This window comes from Rhinolophus hipposideros (genome assembly GCF_964194185.1).
Source record: "Rhinolophus hipposideros genome assembly, chromosome: 15".
Lineage (NCBI taxonomy): Eukaryota > Metazoa > Chordata > Mammalia > Chiroptera > Rhinolophidae > Rhinolophus > Rhinolophus hipposideros.
In genome coordinates this window covers 10,873,840-10,887,429 of record NC_138061.1, presented here as the reverse complement: position 1 = coordinate 10,887,429, position 13,590 = coordinate 10,873,840, and the positions used below count along the sequence as shown (strand labels likewise).

Below are 13,590 nucleotides of genomic sequence, written 5' to 3'. Positions count from 1 at the left end.
AATCTGTATGAAACAAATATACTGTACACCTCAAGTAAACATAGTATGTGGTTAACCTGAACACCCCATTCCCACACCAGGCTCCAAAACAAAGAGGTCCCCACACTGAAAGCAGGGCTGATGCAGGGCGCTCACTAATTGGCTCCCTGGTAGCTGAACGTACAAACACACTTCCTAGAAACCTACCAGGCAGGGAATGGAGACACAGAGTATACAACATAGCTCCATGACTCCCACTAGACAAGAAATGGTAAAATTACTAAGTTAGTAAAGAGCTAATAAGAGTATATCATCACTATTTATAAAATCTTCCTTCAAAACGCATTTCACAATTTTTTAAATAAGATTTCTTGCTATTTACTAAAACAACTGCCTCTCTACTCATTCCCCAACTTAGAAAATCATGTTCAATGGTTAAGAATAAGCCTCTTCCTTAAAGAAGCGTTTCCCAATTTCTAGCAAACTGTTCCTTTACCTTTCATCCTCAACACGGTTCATTCTGTCTGGACTATGGGTCATTGCTCACATATTCCTCTCCTGGCTTGTGTGGCTACCAGCCCTCTGTGAATCTCATCTTCAACCCACCCACCCAAGCCCCAGAGAGCTTTACATACATGTCTGCTAAAACAACTTTAAAACACTGACAATTTGCATTAAATTTTACTCTTAGGCCAAGCTGACTCACATAATTGCTACTTAGTAAGTGGTATTGGCACTTTTGTCAGAAAGAGTTCTAAGCTTAAAATATATATAAAATACATAAAAACATTTTTTATTTGATGTATAATACATTTAATATATAATATTTATGTACTATCATATTAGTATTTATGTTTATAATTTGTTTATAATTATTATATAATAATATAATACTATATTTAAGACATCAAATCAAAGAGCAGTAATTTATCCTTAAAATATAAGTTCAAGGAAACAAATGTTAAATGTCTGGATCCAAACATTCTTAGAAATGTGTATAAGGAAAATAATTTCATAATCAAATTAATTGCTTTATTTTCTATCAGCAGCAGTTATTTGAAACACCCTGGCCACAGGTAACACTACCCCCATACATTAAGTAGAAACAGCACCTGTTTTTCAAAAGTTAAAGCTTTATTGTTCTGAAAAAAAGTAATGTGGTCATAGTGGCCCAAAAGAAAACATTTTAAACCTAGAAGCAGAAGGGTGAGAAAATGATGTATACAGAAGTATGGGCTAAGTATTAAAGAAACAGAAGTTATTCTCTTACTAGCTAACAAAAGGGGTAAAACGGGGACAATATTTAGTAAAGCCAAATCCACTGGAAAGAAATACATGTGGTAATTACAGTGCTCAGGAGAACACACTTTAAATGCATTAAATCCATAAAGTTACAGAAATTTGCATTTTTGTGTTCAAAGATGCCCAGGTGTGTTTCAGTGTTCAAAACCAAACTCTCAAGAACTGTTACTCTGCGGATATGAACTTGCTTGTCTGGACCAACTGAAAACACATAATTCCTATTCTCTGAAGCAGACTCTAAAACAAACAAGATAGCATCTCATTAAAAACAAAAACACAAAACTCAAACCTCTCCATTAAGACTAAACTGCCAAGTTGGATTCAAAGACTGTAAGACCTGACATTGCTGTAACACAGTTTTTACAATGCTGTGTTTCATTAGATTTAGGATACAGATTGAAGACACATCATCATTGGAATAATCCTGTTTCTTCTCCTTCCCCCCTTCCCTCCTCCTCATACACACACAAAAGCAGAATGGTTGAGCTCTGTTTATTTTAGCCCAGGAATATATCTTAGAGATGTTCTCTTCTTTTCCATCCTCACTGCCAAGTGAGCTCCATCAGCTCTCACCTCAGCAATCCCTAACTCCCTAATCAGTTTTCCTGCCCCAAGTCCATCTCCGCACCCCCTCCACTCCTGTCCCCAGGAGATCCCCCATGCTACAGCGCTATCTGTGTAAGATTTTACTTTGATCATATTACAATCCAATTTAAAAATCTTTCATGGTCTCCAATGCCTATACAATGTCCAGTCCTTAGCATGGAATTCAGACCTAATAATTACATGCCTGTTCCTATGGGCTCTAAGAGCAGGACTTGTATCTTCATAACATGTGATTTCCATGTATACCATAAATATTCCAAAAATAATGAAAATGAAAATATCATTTGATCATCAGATCTGAAATTTGGGGGGGAAAATCACTTTGATGGACTGGAGTAGCCACACTGAGGAGGCAACGGGATGAATGAGGAGACACGCAAGGACTTTCTTTATAGTCTCAATCTTTAGAGTATAACATGTTTATAACAAAGGTTTGCTGACTGTAGTTTTCTGAACCCAAACTCAATTCAGACCTTCAACAATTTCAAATTTACACAGGACATAACTAGACCAAATACTTGAAATTGGGAATATAAGGTTTCAGACTTGAAAGCACCCTAGGAGCACGATTGGAGGGACCTGTGAATAATATGTAAAAACCAAACTGGTGAAGTAGTCTCCTCACTGGCCTAGATCCTGACAGTTTTACCGCAGATAAGGAAAATAACATCAACTTGGAACAGGCAATTTTAGCCAACAGGCTAGAGATGAAAAAATAAACAGAACAATAAATTTCCAAAGCAATTTAGAATCATATAATTTATGTCTTTCTGACATATTGTTCTCAAAATACACACCTTCATTAGTGACAATTAACGAAGGTTATTAATCTACATGTAACAAGCTTCCTACCTTGTTGGTTTTACAAAAAAAATAAACCTCTCAAATTCTATCTTAAAAGTTAAACCAAAAAATTCACGTTGATTTACAAAAATTAGTGCACTGGGGTTACTGGAATATAATCTGAATACTTGCCTGTCAGAAACCTCAAGAGGACTTACATACAATATCTTGTATTTGATCATGTCATAGCAACCTGTTCTCTTTAACTATTGGACTCGCTATGTGTTATCCTGTGTCCAGTGCCTAAGAGCTCGTTAATTACTTAAACTATATCTCCTTAGGTCTTGTTAATTACCCGTCTCCTGTCTCAGAGGACCTTGTTAATAACTTGTACAGTCTCTCTAAAGAGGTCCTAACAACACATTAAAATTAAAGATGCTTTTCTTTTAGCACCTGTCAAGTGCTGTAAATTGAGAAATTTTCACATCAGTTTATTAGCCGACAGTAGTTTTTGTTGATTTTTTTTGGCTTGTTTTCCTTCTCTCATAGAATCTCTCTTATCTCAATCTCTGAGCTCAAAATAATAATAATAACAGCAAAGTTTGTCTTTTTTTGTTTTCAATTTTGAAGTCTATAAATATCGATTTGCATTAGTGACTTAGCAAAAGGATGGCATGGTTGGTATCTGCAAATTAACCCACTGGGAGATGTACCAATTAATGAGAGCTATTATAATGAGTATTAGGATGACAAAGGGTAAAAAAGTTTCAAGTAGTATCTGGGGAATTAAGCATAAAGTTCTAGTTAGTGTTAAGGGAACTAATCACATGGCATATTTCATGTTCCCAGTCGTGGTTTTATTGGATACATTCTATAAATCCCTGGGCACTAATGGATTAATGGATCTAAAAATCATCTCAAAGTTTTGTTTTCTACCTCGTAAATGAGGCTACAAGTTTTTAGTTGTGTAAAAGATTTACAGCCTGCCATGAATACCAGGCAAATTATCTCTAATACTGGACAAATATGAACAAAAAATAAATATTGCTATTAAAATAAACCTTATGCATGTTAAGCTTTATTATGCCAAAGACAAGGCTTTAAAGTTATACACAAGGAGCGTTATAAAATTGAAGGTTTTAAAACTAAGAATAGGATCTTTTCTTTAGGATAATTTGTCTACTGTAACTTTAAAAATTAAAATGTAAGCCTACAGTAAACAGTCTATCATGTTTTCATAGACATGCTATACAACTTTATAATAATAGTTACATACTTCTAAGTCTATGGTGATTTTTTGATTTGTGAAAATTAGAAACATTTAAATATAGATTCTAGGTAACCAATTTTTGTAGCTTCTAAGAAAAGTATGATACAACCACAGACAGGAATTAACTAGTGAAGGAAAGTAAGGGGGGAGGAAGGAAAGGGAAGAGGGAAGTAGGCCAACCTGATTCTAAAAGTAAAAGGTAGACTGTCATGCAAAATTATAAAGTACTGGTGATAAACAGGAGGTCTTGATCTTAGACACTATTTCTGTACTGCCCTAAAAAATAACTGTTTGGCCTAAGTTCATCAACTAAGAAGGAGACGGGTTCTTCCATATTAAAAACTGCAAATGGAAATATTAGGTTGGTGCAAAAGTAATTGTGGTTTTTGCAATTATTTTTAACCTTTTAAACCGCAATTACTTTTGCGCCAACCTAATAAATGCATATATGTGCCAATAAAATCAATAATACTAAGAATATTATAAAACATACTATTAAGTTATAATAGAGCAACTAAAACTTTGCTACGTGGTACTCACAACTACAGTAAGGCAGGAAATAACAACGCTTAGGTGCTACCTGAATTCTGAGAAATAATCCATTCACAGATGCCACAAATATTTAACGACATTTCCACTTGCTCTTCAGTGCCTACTATAATTTAGATGTTTCTTAGCTATTTGGCCAAATCTCATACTCCTCGCCACACCCCCGTTCCCATCAAGCTGATCTTCTCACCGTCTCCTCTACCTTAGTTAGCGCCCCATAAGGAAAGTTAGTATAACTCAGTTGTCTATTCGACTATGAGTTGACAAACACAACTCCTCATTCCTATTCACCACTAAGTACTTACTGAACTCTTATGAAGTGCATGATTTAATTTACATCAACAATTTTGAAACCTGTCTGAGAATCAGTGGGAAGATTTTAAAACGCCTATTTTTATTTCAGGCCCATGCACTAATGATTCTAATTCAGTCTGAGGTAGGACCCAACAACCAACTGTGGTCTAAGACACTCCCCAGGAGCCACTGAGGCTCAGAACTGAACACCTGCACAGAGCCAGGTGCTGTGGGCACCCACGAAAGGAGATTCAGCACAACTATTAAGACACTTACACAGCTTAGTAAGGGGCACTAAGACCTAGACACAGTAAAGATCGCACGGCAATTGGGATCTTCTGTGTCGGCAGAAATCTAAAGAAGGGGAACGAACACCACGGTACTAATCAAGAAAGAATTAAAGAGTTTTTAGCATGGAGGATAGACAGGCTTAGGACATCAGGCGAGTTCAGAGTGCATTCCACCACTGAGCCAAGGAAAGGAGATGGCAGGGCTTACGAGGTCCTCAGGGTACAGAAGTGAAGTAAGGAAATTAACTTAGAATGGAGAGACAAGGAATAGTAAAATAAAAGTTGTACAGTTAAGAAAAGCCTAAAATGCAGTAAGCCTTGAAAAACAGAAAGAAGAGTTTGGATTTGGCGTTGCAAATCGGTGTTCTTAAATTCTTTTGAACTAGGCTTTCTTAAACAGAACAACGTGCCCTAAGCACTAAATAACAATGCTAAGTGCTATAATAAGTAAATGCAAAAATTGCAGTAACTTAATACTCTGAGAATTTGTCATTCAGACAAGGTTAGGAGGCCTTCTACATGCATTCAGAGACCAAGGCTGTTCCTACCTTATAGGTTTTGCCATTCTCAAAGATCTCCATTCAGCTAGTACAGGGTTCAGCAAACCATTTTTGTAAAAGGCCAAACAATAAATATTTTTGGCTTAGCAGGCCCTACAGTCTACTACTCAACTAGCACAGAAGTAGCCACACGCAAATGGACAGACTGTGCTCCAATAAAGCGTTATTTACAACAATGGGTAGCAAGCCAGATTTGGCCCCCATCTTATTTGCCAGCCCCCGGTCTCAGGTCTGGAGGAAGAGAGGCAGTATGGAGGACCACACAGGTTTTCATGGACCAGACCCAGAAGTGGTACACATCTCATCTACACAACTCTACAATAAGCCAGAACTTGGTCACCTGTTCCCCAATGAACTAGGGGTTTAGCTGTCTCTGTTTAAAACAACAACAAAAAAGCAAATCTGGTTTGGTAAACATACCCACCCGTTTCCACTTTCCAATGGTAAAGAACAGGCTGTGAACAAATGATTGAAAATGATATAACAAACATCTTGGTATATTTGTTTTTGGAAAACTATATACTGCTGATACTGGGAGATGAAAGAGCCTAAGAGCAACAGCAGAGAAAAGCATTTCCAAAAGCCCTGTTCTTTGTTGAAGTAACACAACAGAAAGCCTAAGTCATTTCCTCTATCAGTTTTATGCAAGACTATAGGATCTATTCCAAGAACAGAAGCAAAATGCAGTCTCTTTTTGATTTACAAGGTGATTTCTTCAGGTGGATTTTACCAACACTAAGAAATAAAAACTCCAGGCGGCCGGATGGCTCAGTTGGTTAGAGCGTAAGCTCTTAACAACAAGGTTGCCGTTTCAATTCCTGCATGGGATGGTGGGCTGAGCCCCCTGCAACTAAAGATTGAAAACAGCAGCTGGACTTGGAGCTGAGCTGCGCCCTCCACAACTAGATTGAAGGACAACGGCTTGGAGCTGATGGGCCCTGGAGAAACACACAGTTTCCCAATATTCCCCCCCAAAAAAGAAAAACTCGAACTTCTAAGAAAGTTTTCCTTGGTACTTTAAACATTTTTGGCATAAAGCAAATCATACACAATTCGCTTAGAGGCTAACAATATGGTTCCCATATACCTGCATGCACAGGTGAGCCAATTCACTCACAAGAACAAAATCCAGTTACACAGCTATGTATCTTAGCCTTAACTTTGTTCAGCATCCTCCTTGGGGCATGAGAGTCCAGGCAACTCTGTAAAGAGACTTACTTAGCACTACTGGAAAAAATAATTCACAGCATGTGTCCCAGTGATATGAGTCTGCAGCTTCAAAGGTGCATTTGGTTTAGATGTTAATGTGAGAAATCTAAAATGTCTCCTCTAACTGAGGGATGGTACTGGGAGGAAAACAGGAATATGTGTTATGGAAAGCCAAAACTACCTCTACTCTATCCTCCCAAATTCCACCCAAGATAAAGCTGCTTTTCAGAAATCTGAACTGCACTCTTCCTAGATCTATTTATATGCAAGCCTTTTGGAATATACTATTAGTAGAGCTATACCTTTTTGCAAATGTTTTAAATTTACCACAAAGATAATTTGTCACACAAAAAGGAAGAGTAACTTCCCAGGAATTGACAAATGTTTGTCTTCATATCTGGCATCTCACAGAATACGAAGATGAAAGAATGTGGAGCGTCTTAGAAATTAAAAACCTACTTTTTGTTTACATACCACACTTGCAATCATTTTATACATATGTCATGAAACAGCTCTAATTGTAATAGAAAAGGCATTACTATTGAAGTTACCCAAAATGAACCCTAAATCTGGTAAAATGACACATTCACTTTTAAAATCTGTGGCAGTCCATGGAAATAGCCCAAATATAGGGTAATTAAAGGTCTGAGGATACCTATTTTTCCATATGTTGCAATAATTTAAAACCACTATTTTCCTACCATTTCCCATTTTTCTTGCTTTTCTTTGACTCTAAAATTATATAAATTACCCAATCTCTAAGTTATCTCAGACAGTTGTTTACAACAATATTCTTCAACAAAAGTTCAGTAAAGGAGGGAACAAAGCAAATGTATATCTATTTACCCTGTCATTTAGGACTTCTTACAATATGTGAAGTGCACTCTGTAAAAAACCAAAGTAAAATATTTGAGAACAGCACATCAAAATTATGGACTCTTAAATAAACTATTAATGCCATATGATAAAAATTTCTTTGGAGAATAATCTATAAAGAAAACTGATCAATACTTTCTAAAGCCACAGCAAATACCCACTTATTGCTAAAACAAAAGAAATACACACTTCCCTTTGAAAGGTTTAAATGCGTATTTTAATGTGTCATTAGGAAACTAGAGGAGAGGTGAGAGAGAGCACAGCCTAAAAGAGTGATTGTTAATATTATATTTTCTGTTGATAGTGGGACCAAAGAAAAGCACTGTTTTTGAATAAAATATGACAAAAGACAGTACATAAAACATAACAGCAGCCACCATCCTACCAAGTAGGTATTATTTCCCTTGTTTCAAAGATGGAGATGCTGAGTTTGATAGAGATCATAGAGCTACTAAGCCAAGAGTCCCACTCAGGCCTTCACACCATTCATTACTGTCTCGAGGAAAAAACTATGTTACATAGCAAACATTCTACCATGCTCTTCTATGGTTAACTGCTTAAGATCCCAATAAATTCATCCTGTTCTTTGCTTGAGGTTTCCTTAATTGGTTATTCCATCGTTCACTTCTGCAAAATCCATAATCTTAAATGCATATAGCTCCAACTTGCACTAAGGAATACGAAAAGTACCACTACATACGTAACTGAGAACTCAGTTTCTGAAAACCTAATCTTTATCATGATAGTGATTATTTCTATGACTATAAATCACCATATAAATATTCTTTGATGTGTTTATTGTACCCACAAGGGTCACTGAATTCCAATAAACATTCACAAATAAAACTACTTCTAAATAGCCATTTGATAGGATAATTAACACCTATTATAAAAACCATTAATACTTAAGTCAGTATTTCTTTCTTTCTTTTTTTTTTTTTAAGCCAGTATTTCTTAAAAAACAGCCCATGGGCTGTGACTGGTCCATTAACCCTCTCCATATAGCCCATGAACTAATTCTTGGAAAATAATACATAGAAACACAACATATACCCTAAATTTCTGGCTTGAATTAACACCCACTGGGGATTCACTCTCACCATGTCTCATCAAAAGCTATGTCGTTCTCGCCCTAAGTTTTGGTGAGTTTCTGGCTCACACCAGTAGAAACAGAGTAGGATAGGGATAAAGAATCTTTCATCCTTCTAAGATAAAAAGTTCAAATCCAAAGACGTATGCAACATTGCCTGGCACCATAATACATTATAAAAATAGAATTTTTTTTCAAGTAAAATAAAAGGAATTTAGAATACTCAAGCATCTAAAAGGAACATTTGATACTTTAAAGTACAACAGTTTTCAAAACAGCACAGCTTCCCCCAAGTTAAGCTTACCTTGAAGGTGGCATTATATTTGAAGCCCTGAATTTTGTTGTAAACGGATTAGTTGACTCATAATCAAAATAGTCCTGACGATTTTCACTAAACGCATTAGGTGATTTCAAGTCACAAGGGCTATCCGATGCCCCATTGTTAAGTTTATCAGATCTTCTGCTATCTTTTTTCCCAGTCACTCTTTCAAACAGGCTAACTTTCTCCCTTTTCTCTCTTTTATTTTCTTTTCTTGCTTCAACTGATTTTGAAAATAAATTCATGCTGCTGTCCCATGATTCATTGCTTTCTTCAAATGGATTTTTCTTCCTTGGCAGTGTCGCAAATTTTTGGGGTAATGAAGCAGTCACATTTGTAAATGGGTCACTTTGTCTTCCGAGAGATGATTCACCTTCATCCACGCCGCTGTCAGGTTGGTACATTTTAGAAGTATCAAAGCTTAATGTTCTTCTATGTGGAGATTTGAGACTTGCTGCAAACAATTTTAGTTAGTACATAATCAGTGACACATTACATCACACAATTTGACACATACTGTGTGTATAACTGCTGCTTTTAGAATGAGAGTAATTAGGTATTTAAAGATAGTAACCTTTAAAATAACAAAGAAAATCCTAAAATGCTAAGGTATAGCAGCCTGAAGTATGTAGGCTAACAGCAATTAGTATATCGCAAGACAATCAGTAATTTACTCCACTGAGAAAGAAACAATCACATAAACAAACTATAATGTCAAAACCAGGAGTTCTGCTTGGCATGGCAGTGCTATAAATTCTCAGACTGTTTTTTCATCATTAGATTAAATTTACTTTCTTACTTCTGAACATAAAAGGCTTTTTCCTAGGAGCTTTCTGATTAAATGGAATATTCATTTGTGATGCAAGCTTTCAAGACAGGAAAAACAGCAGTAAAAAAAGAAGCTAGGCCATGAAAAGTGACTGGCACTTATTTTTATTATCATAATATAAATACAATACTGAATGCAGATAGGCTCTGCCTTTAATAAACTTACCAATTTTGAGTACAGTAGGAACACAGTCAAATATTGGATCACTAAATTTAGAAAATACTACCAAGAAACTAATTTTTATTTTCTAATTTTAGAAGTTATACTTTAAAAATAAAAGGGTATTTCAGGCCAGTAAGGATACAATTAGAAAGAATGTGTCACGTACCACTTTCCGGAACTGCTCCAAAGGAATCTATCTGGCGTCCGAGAAGATGCGTTTGACCAATAGTGCCAGACTTCAGTTTCTCAGAAGATATGTGGGCCCCAGTTAAATCAGACATTGAATGTGCTGAAGAGAGTCGCTGAGGACCCAAAAGGAAAGGCTTTTTTGGTTTGGATTTCATCTGCATCTCACCACTTGAAAATTCAGAATTGGCATCAGGCATGTGAGAACTTGGAATGATTGCAGAAGACGTATCAGAAAAGGTCCCATCATTTTTTCTACCTTTCATCTTATCTTTTAATTTTGCAAAAGGAGATCTTGTTTTATCCTTCATGGATAAGTCAAACATACTTGCTGTCATATTGTTCCTCATGAATTGAATATTGACCTTTATCTCACCCCTGTTTTTGGCTCTTTTTCCTTGTTTGGATTCTAATCTAAACCACCTTTAAAGAGAAGGAAAAACTGGGTTGTAACATGTAATGAAGAGAGAATATCAAGCTTTGTCATATGCAAATAGCTTTTTAGGTAAAGCTACTGTACATCAAGTCAATCTTAACCAGTGAATGAGAATCTGTTAACCAGAGTACTTCTGGTTTTACTCACTGTTTAATTTTTAAAAACTTATCACTGTCTCCGTGATGTGCCATATTCTGAGAAAAACAGGTCTTTAGTGAGTTTGAAAAGGATTTTTAGATAACCTTTCCTTTCATGATTTGAAAATCATTCATCATCAAAAACTCTTACCAATGTGAGTTATTCCGTTTCCTTCTGGAAGAAGTGTTATAAACGGCCTAAAAACATTTTTTAAAGTTAAACGACAATGAGGTACAGACTCTGAAAGAATTCATCAATCAATACAAACTATTTTTGAGCATATTCCTTAATGATAATCACATTTTTAATAAAACAAATATTTAGCCCCATCCCAAAATATTTCTTCTGTAAAAACTATTAAAAGAATTTGTTAATATTGGAGATCACTAGATATAGTTTGCTAATCATGAAAATTGCTTATGATGTAATTTAGATTAATGTAAAAGGGGTCAAAGCCTTTTCCTATAAAAAATATGCAAAATGAAAATGCAAAACATGACAAAGAGGAACAAATCTTACAGTTTTTAAAGAAAAAAGAAAGCTTAAATGCTTTCTGTTAGAATCTACTTGCTTCATTTACTATTGCTACTGTGACAATACTGAATAAAAATTATTTTAACTGGAGCCAAATCTTATGCTTTTATAGTCCCTTCATTGTATGACATTGCCCACTGTTATAAAATAATGTATAAAAAGCAAAGTTTATTTTGCTTTTGTTTATAGGTATTTTATCCATGAGAATGTCTTCATGTGTCAGTGTCACAAGTGGTCATTTTATAGAGCAAACAGCCAAAAAACTGCAAAATCAAGCCTAGAAGAGAGTTTCTACAATGTGTTTACATTACTTAACCATGAAGCATAATATCCATTCCTGCAGACAGATTATTTAAACACAGCTTTATCAAGTATAAAAATTGTCTTAGCTACAAAGGAACTCTGATCTAATTTTATGTAAGTTCTTTCTCTCATTGTTAGCAACAGGATGTGCCGGAAGAAGGTACATTTACTATACATCATGTGGAGGACTGGTTCACAGGTCATTCCGGGCAGGAGAGAAAACTGGCACGTAACATATACCAGCTACATCTTAGCAAGTAACACCCAAGAGAAACATGTTCTTGATCAACATGGAGCAATTCAATCAACTAAGATCTAGCTGCATCAAAACAAGCAATTTTTTAAAAAAGAGTATTTTACAATAGAAAGCATTAACCTGAGGACGTAACCTGAGAAAATCCCTTATCTGAGGCAAAGGGTGAAATCTGAAGGCACAGGGACTAGAAATGACAGCAATAAACTTTGTGGAACAGAGAACCTTGAACAACCCAAAACTGAGCGCTCGAAAAGTCTGGAAATGAAATGAGGATATATACCCAGTTATTAACTTAGTTTTGGAAAATAGAACCATTTTTTTTGATGGGTGAGAAATACTTCTAACGGGTGGTACTTGAGAAAAACTTTGTAACATCTCAGGCTTTACAGAAAATAGGTGAATACACTTTTTAAGAACTGTACCAAAAACAAAACAAAGCAAAAAAACCCAAGCATGTAGGATTTCCATGCATACAACAAAGCAAAGTAAATCCAAGAAAAAAATAAACAATAGCCCAATAAATGGAAGGGGTAATCAAATTTATAGAATTTTAGAAATAAGACCAAATAAGTGATCTACTTTAGCATCCTTATTTCATAGATGAGGAAAGTGAGGCACAGAAAATAAGTAACTTCCCAATGTCAGATTAAAGTCAATAAAGAAAATATCCAAAGTTGATGAATAACATCGGCATAAAAACAGAAGTCCTTTGGTATCTGATGAACCATATATGTCAATAAGATTAATCGCATAGCTGATCATATATTACATAAATAACACTATTTATTTGACAGCCAAAGAGGAAGATGGTGCACATTTCTACTGCTAGAGTATAAGCTCCATGAAGTTAGTTTGCCTTGCACTAGATAAATGTTTATTGAATTATTATTTCTAGAACTGTATTCTTAAAACCACCAAGCTGTAATATACCGTGCACGCACTGCATTGTTTTGGGTTTTTTTTGGTAGGGAACACTAAAGACTGAGCTAGAAAGAATGAAGCAAGTCAGGGTTTGAATACAATCTGTAAATGTAAATACAGTATTTTCCATTCTCTCCCCAACAACAACAAAAAAAAACTTGTTTAGAACTTTAACAAATATACTAATTTAACATATAGGCATGACAAATAACTTGAGCTGCTTTATTTTGAAAGTGATATAACAGAGAAATCTTAGAAGTCTTATTGAGACCTTCAAAAATCATCCCAGAGATAAGAAGTGTTTTCCCAGGCTTCCAAAAGATAAAATGAAGACAGAGCATTTGGGACTTAGTGGATTAATGCTGATTTTTTTCACCCCTTGAGTGTTGGATTTAAACTGCGTATGGCCTCTGTTCAATTTTTAGTGGGCACAGGTCCACGTTCAAAAACCACCACACATGTGGGAACTATTCCCAAGCAATTGGTGCTGTGTGGTCAGAAATAGGACAAGATTGCCAGTACGGGTGCCAGAGGCCAGGACGCAGGTGCGCTGCAGAGGAGCACACAAAAGTTCTAAAATCTGCATGTGTTTGAGTCACACCTAACTCTAGGGACTCTGATTGTTATTACTTTTCATGAGCATTTAAAAAAAAAAATCAACATCACCCACTTCTGTTATAAAAAAAATCAAATAGATA

At 35.6% G+C, this 13,590-nt stretch overlaps 1 protein-coding gene across 3 annotated transcripts in view; it reads right to left on the bottom strand.

The window, feature by feature from the left end:
* RAB11FIP2 (RAB11 family interacting protein 2) overlaps positions 1-13,590 on the bottom strand; it is a 39,254-nt gene that overhangs the window by 22,194 nt on the left and 3,470 nt on the right. For all 3 annotated transcript variants that reach the window (XM_081074942.1, XM_081074941.1, XM_081074943.1), the window contains 2 exons: positions 10,285-10,727; positions 9,113-9,581 (listed from right to left, as the gene is read on the bottom strand). In XM_081074942.1, coding sequence (XP_080931068.1) covers positions 9,113-9,581; positions 10,285-10,654 — 839 coding nt within the window. In that variant the 5' untranslated portion in view covers positions 10,655-10,727. The remainder of the gene's footprint in view (positions 1-9,112; positions 9,582-10,284; positions 10,728-13,590) is intronic.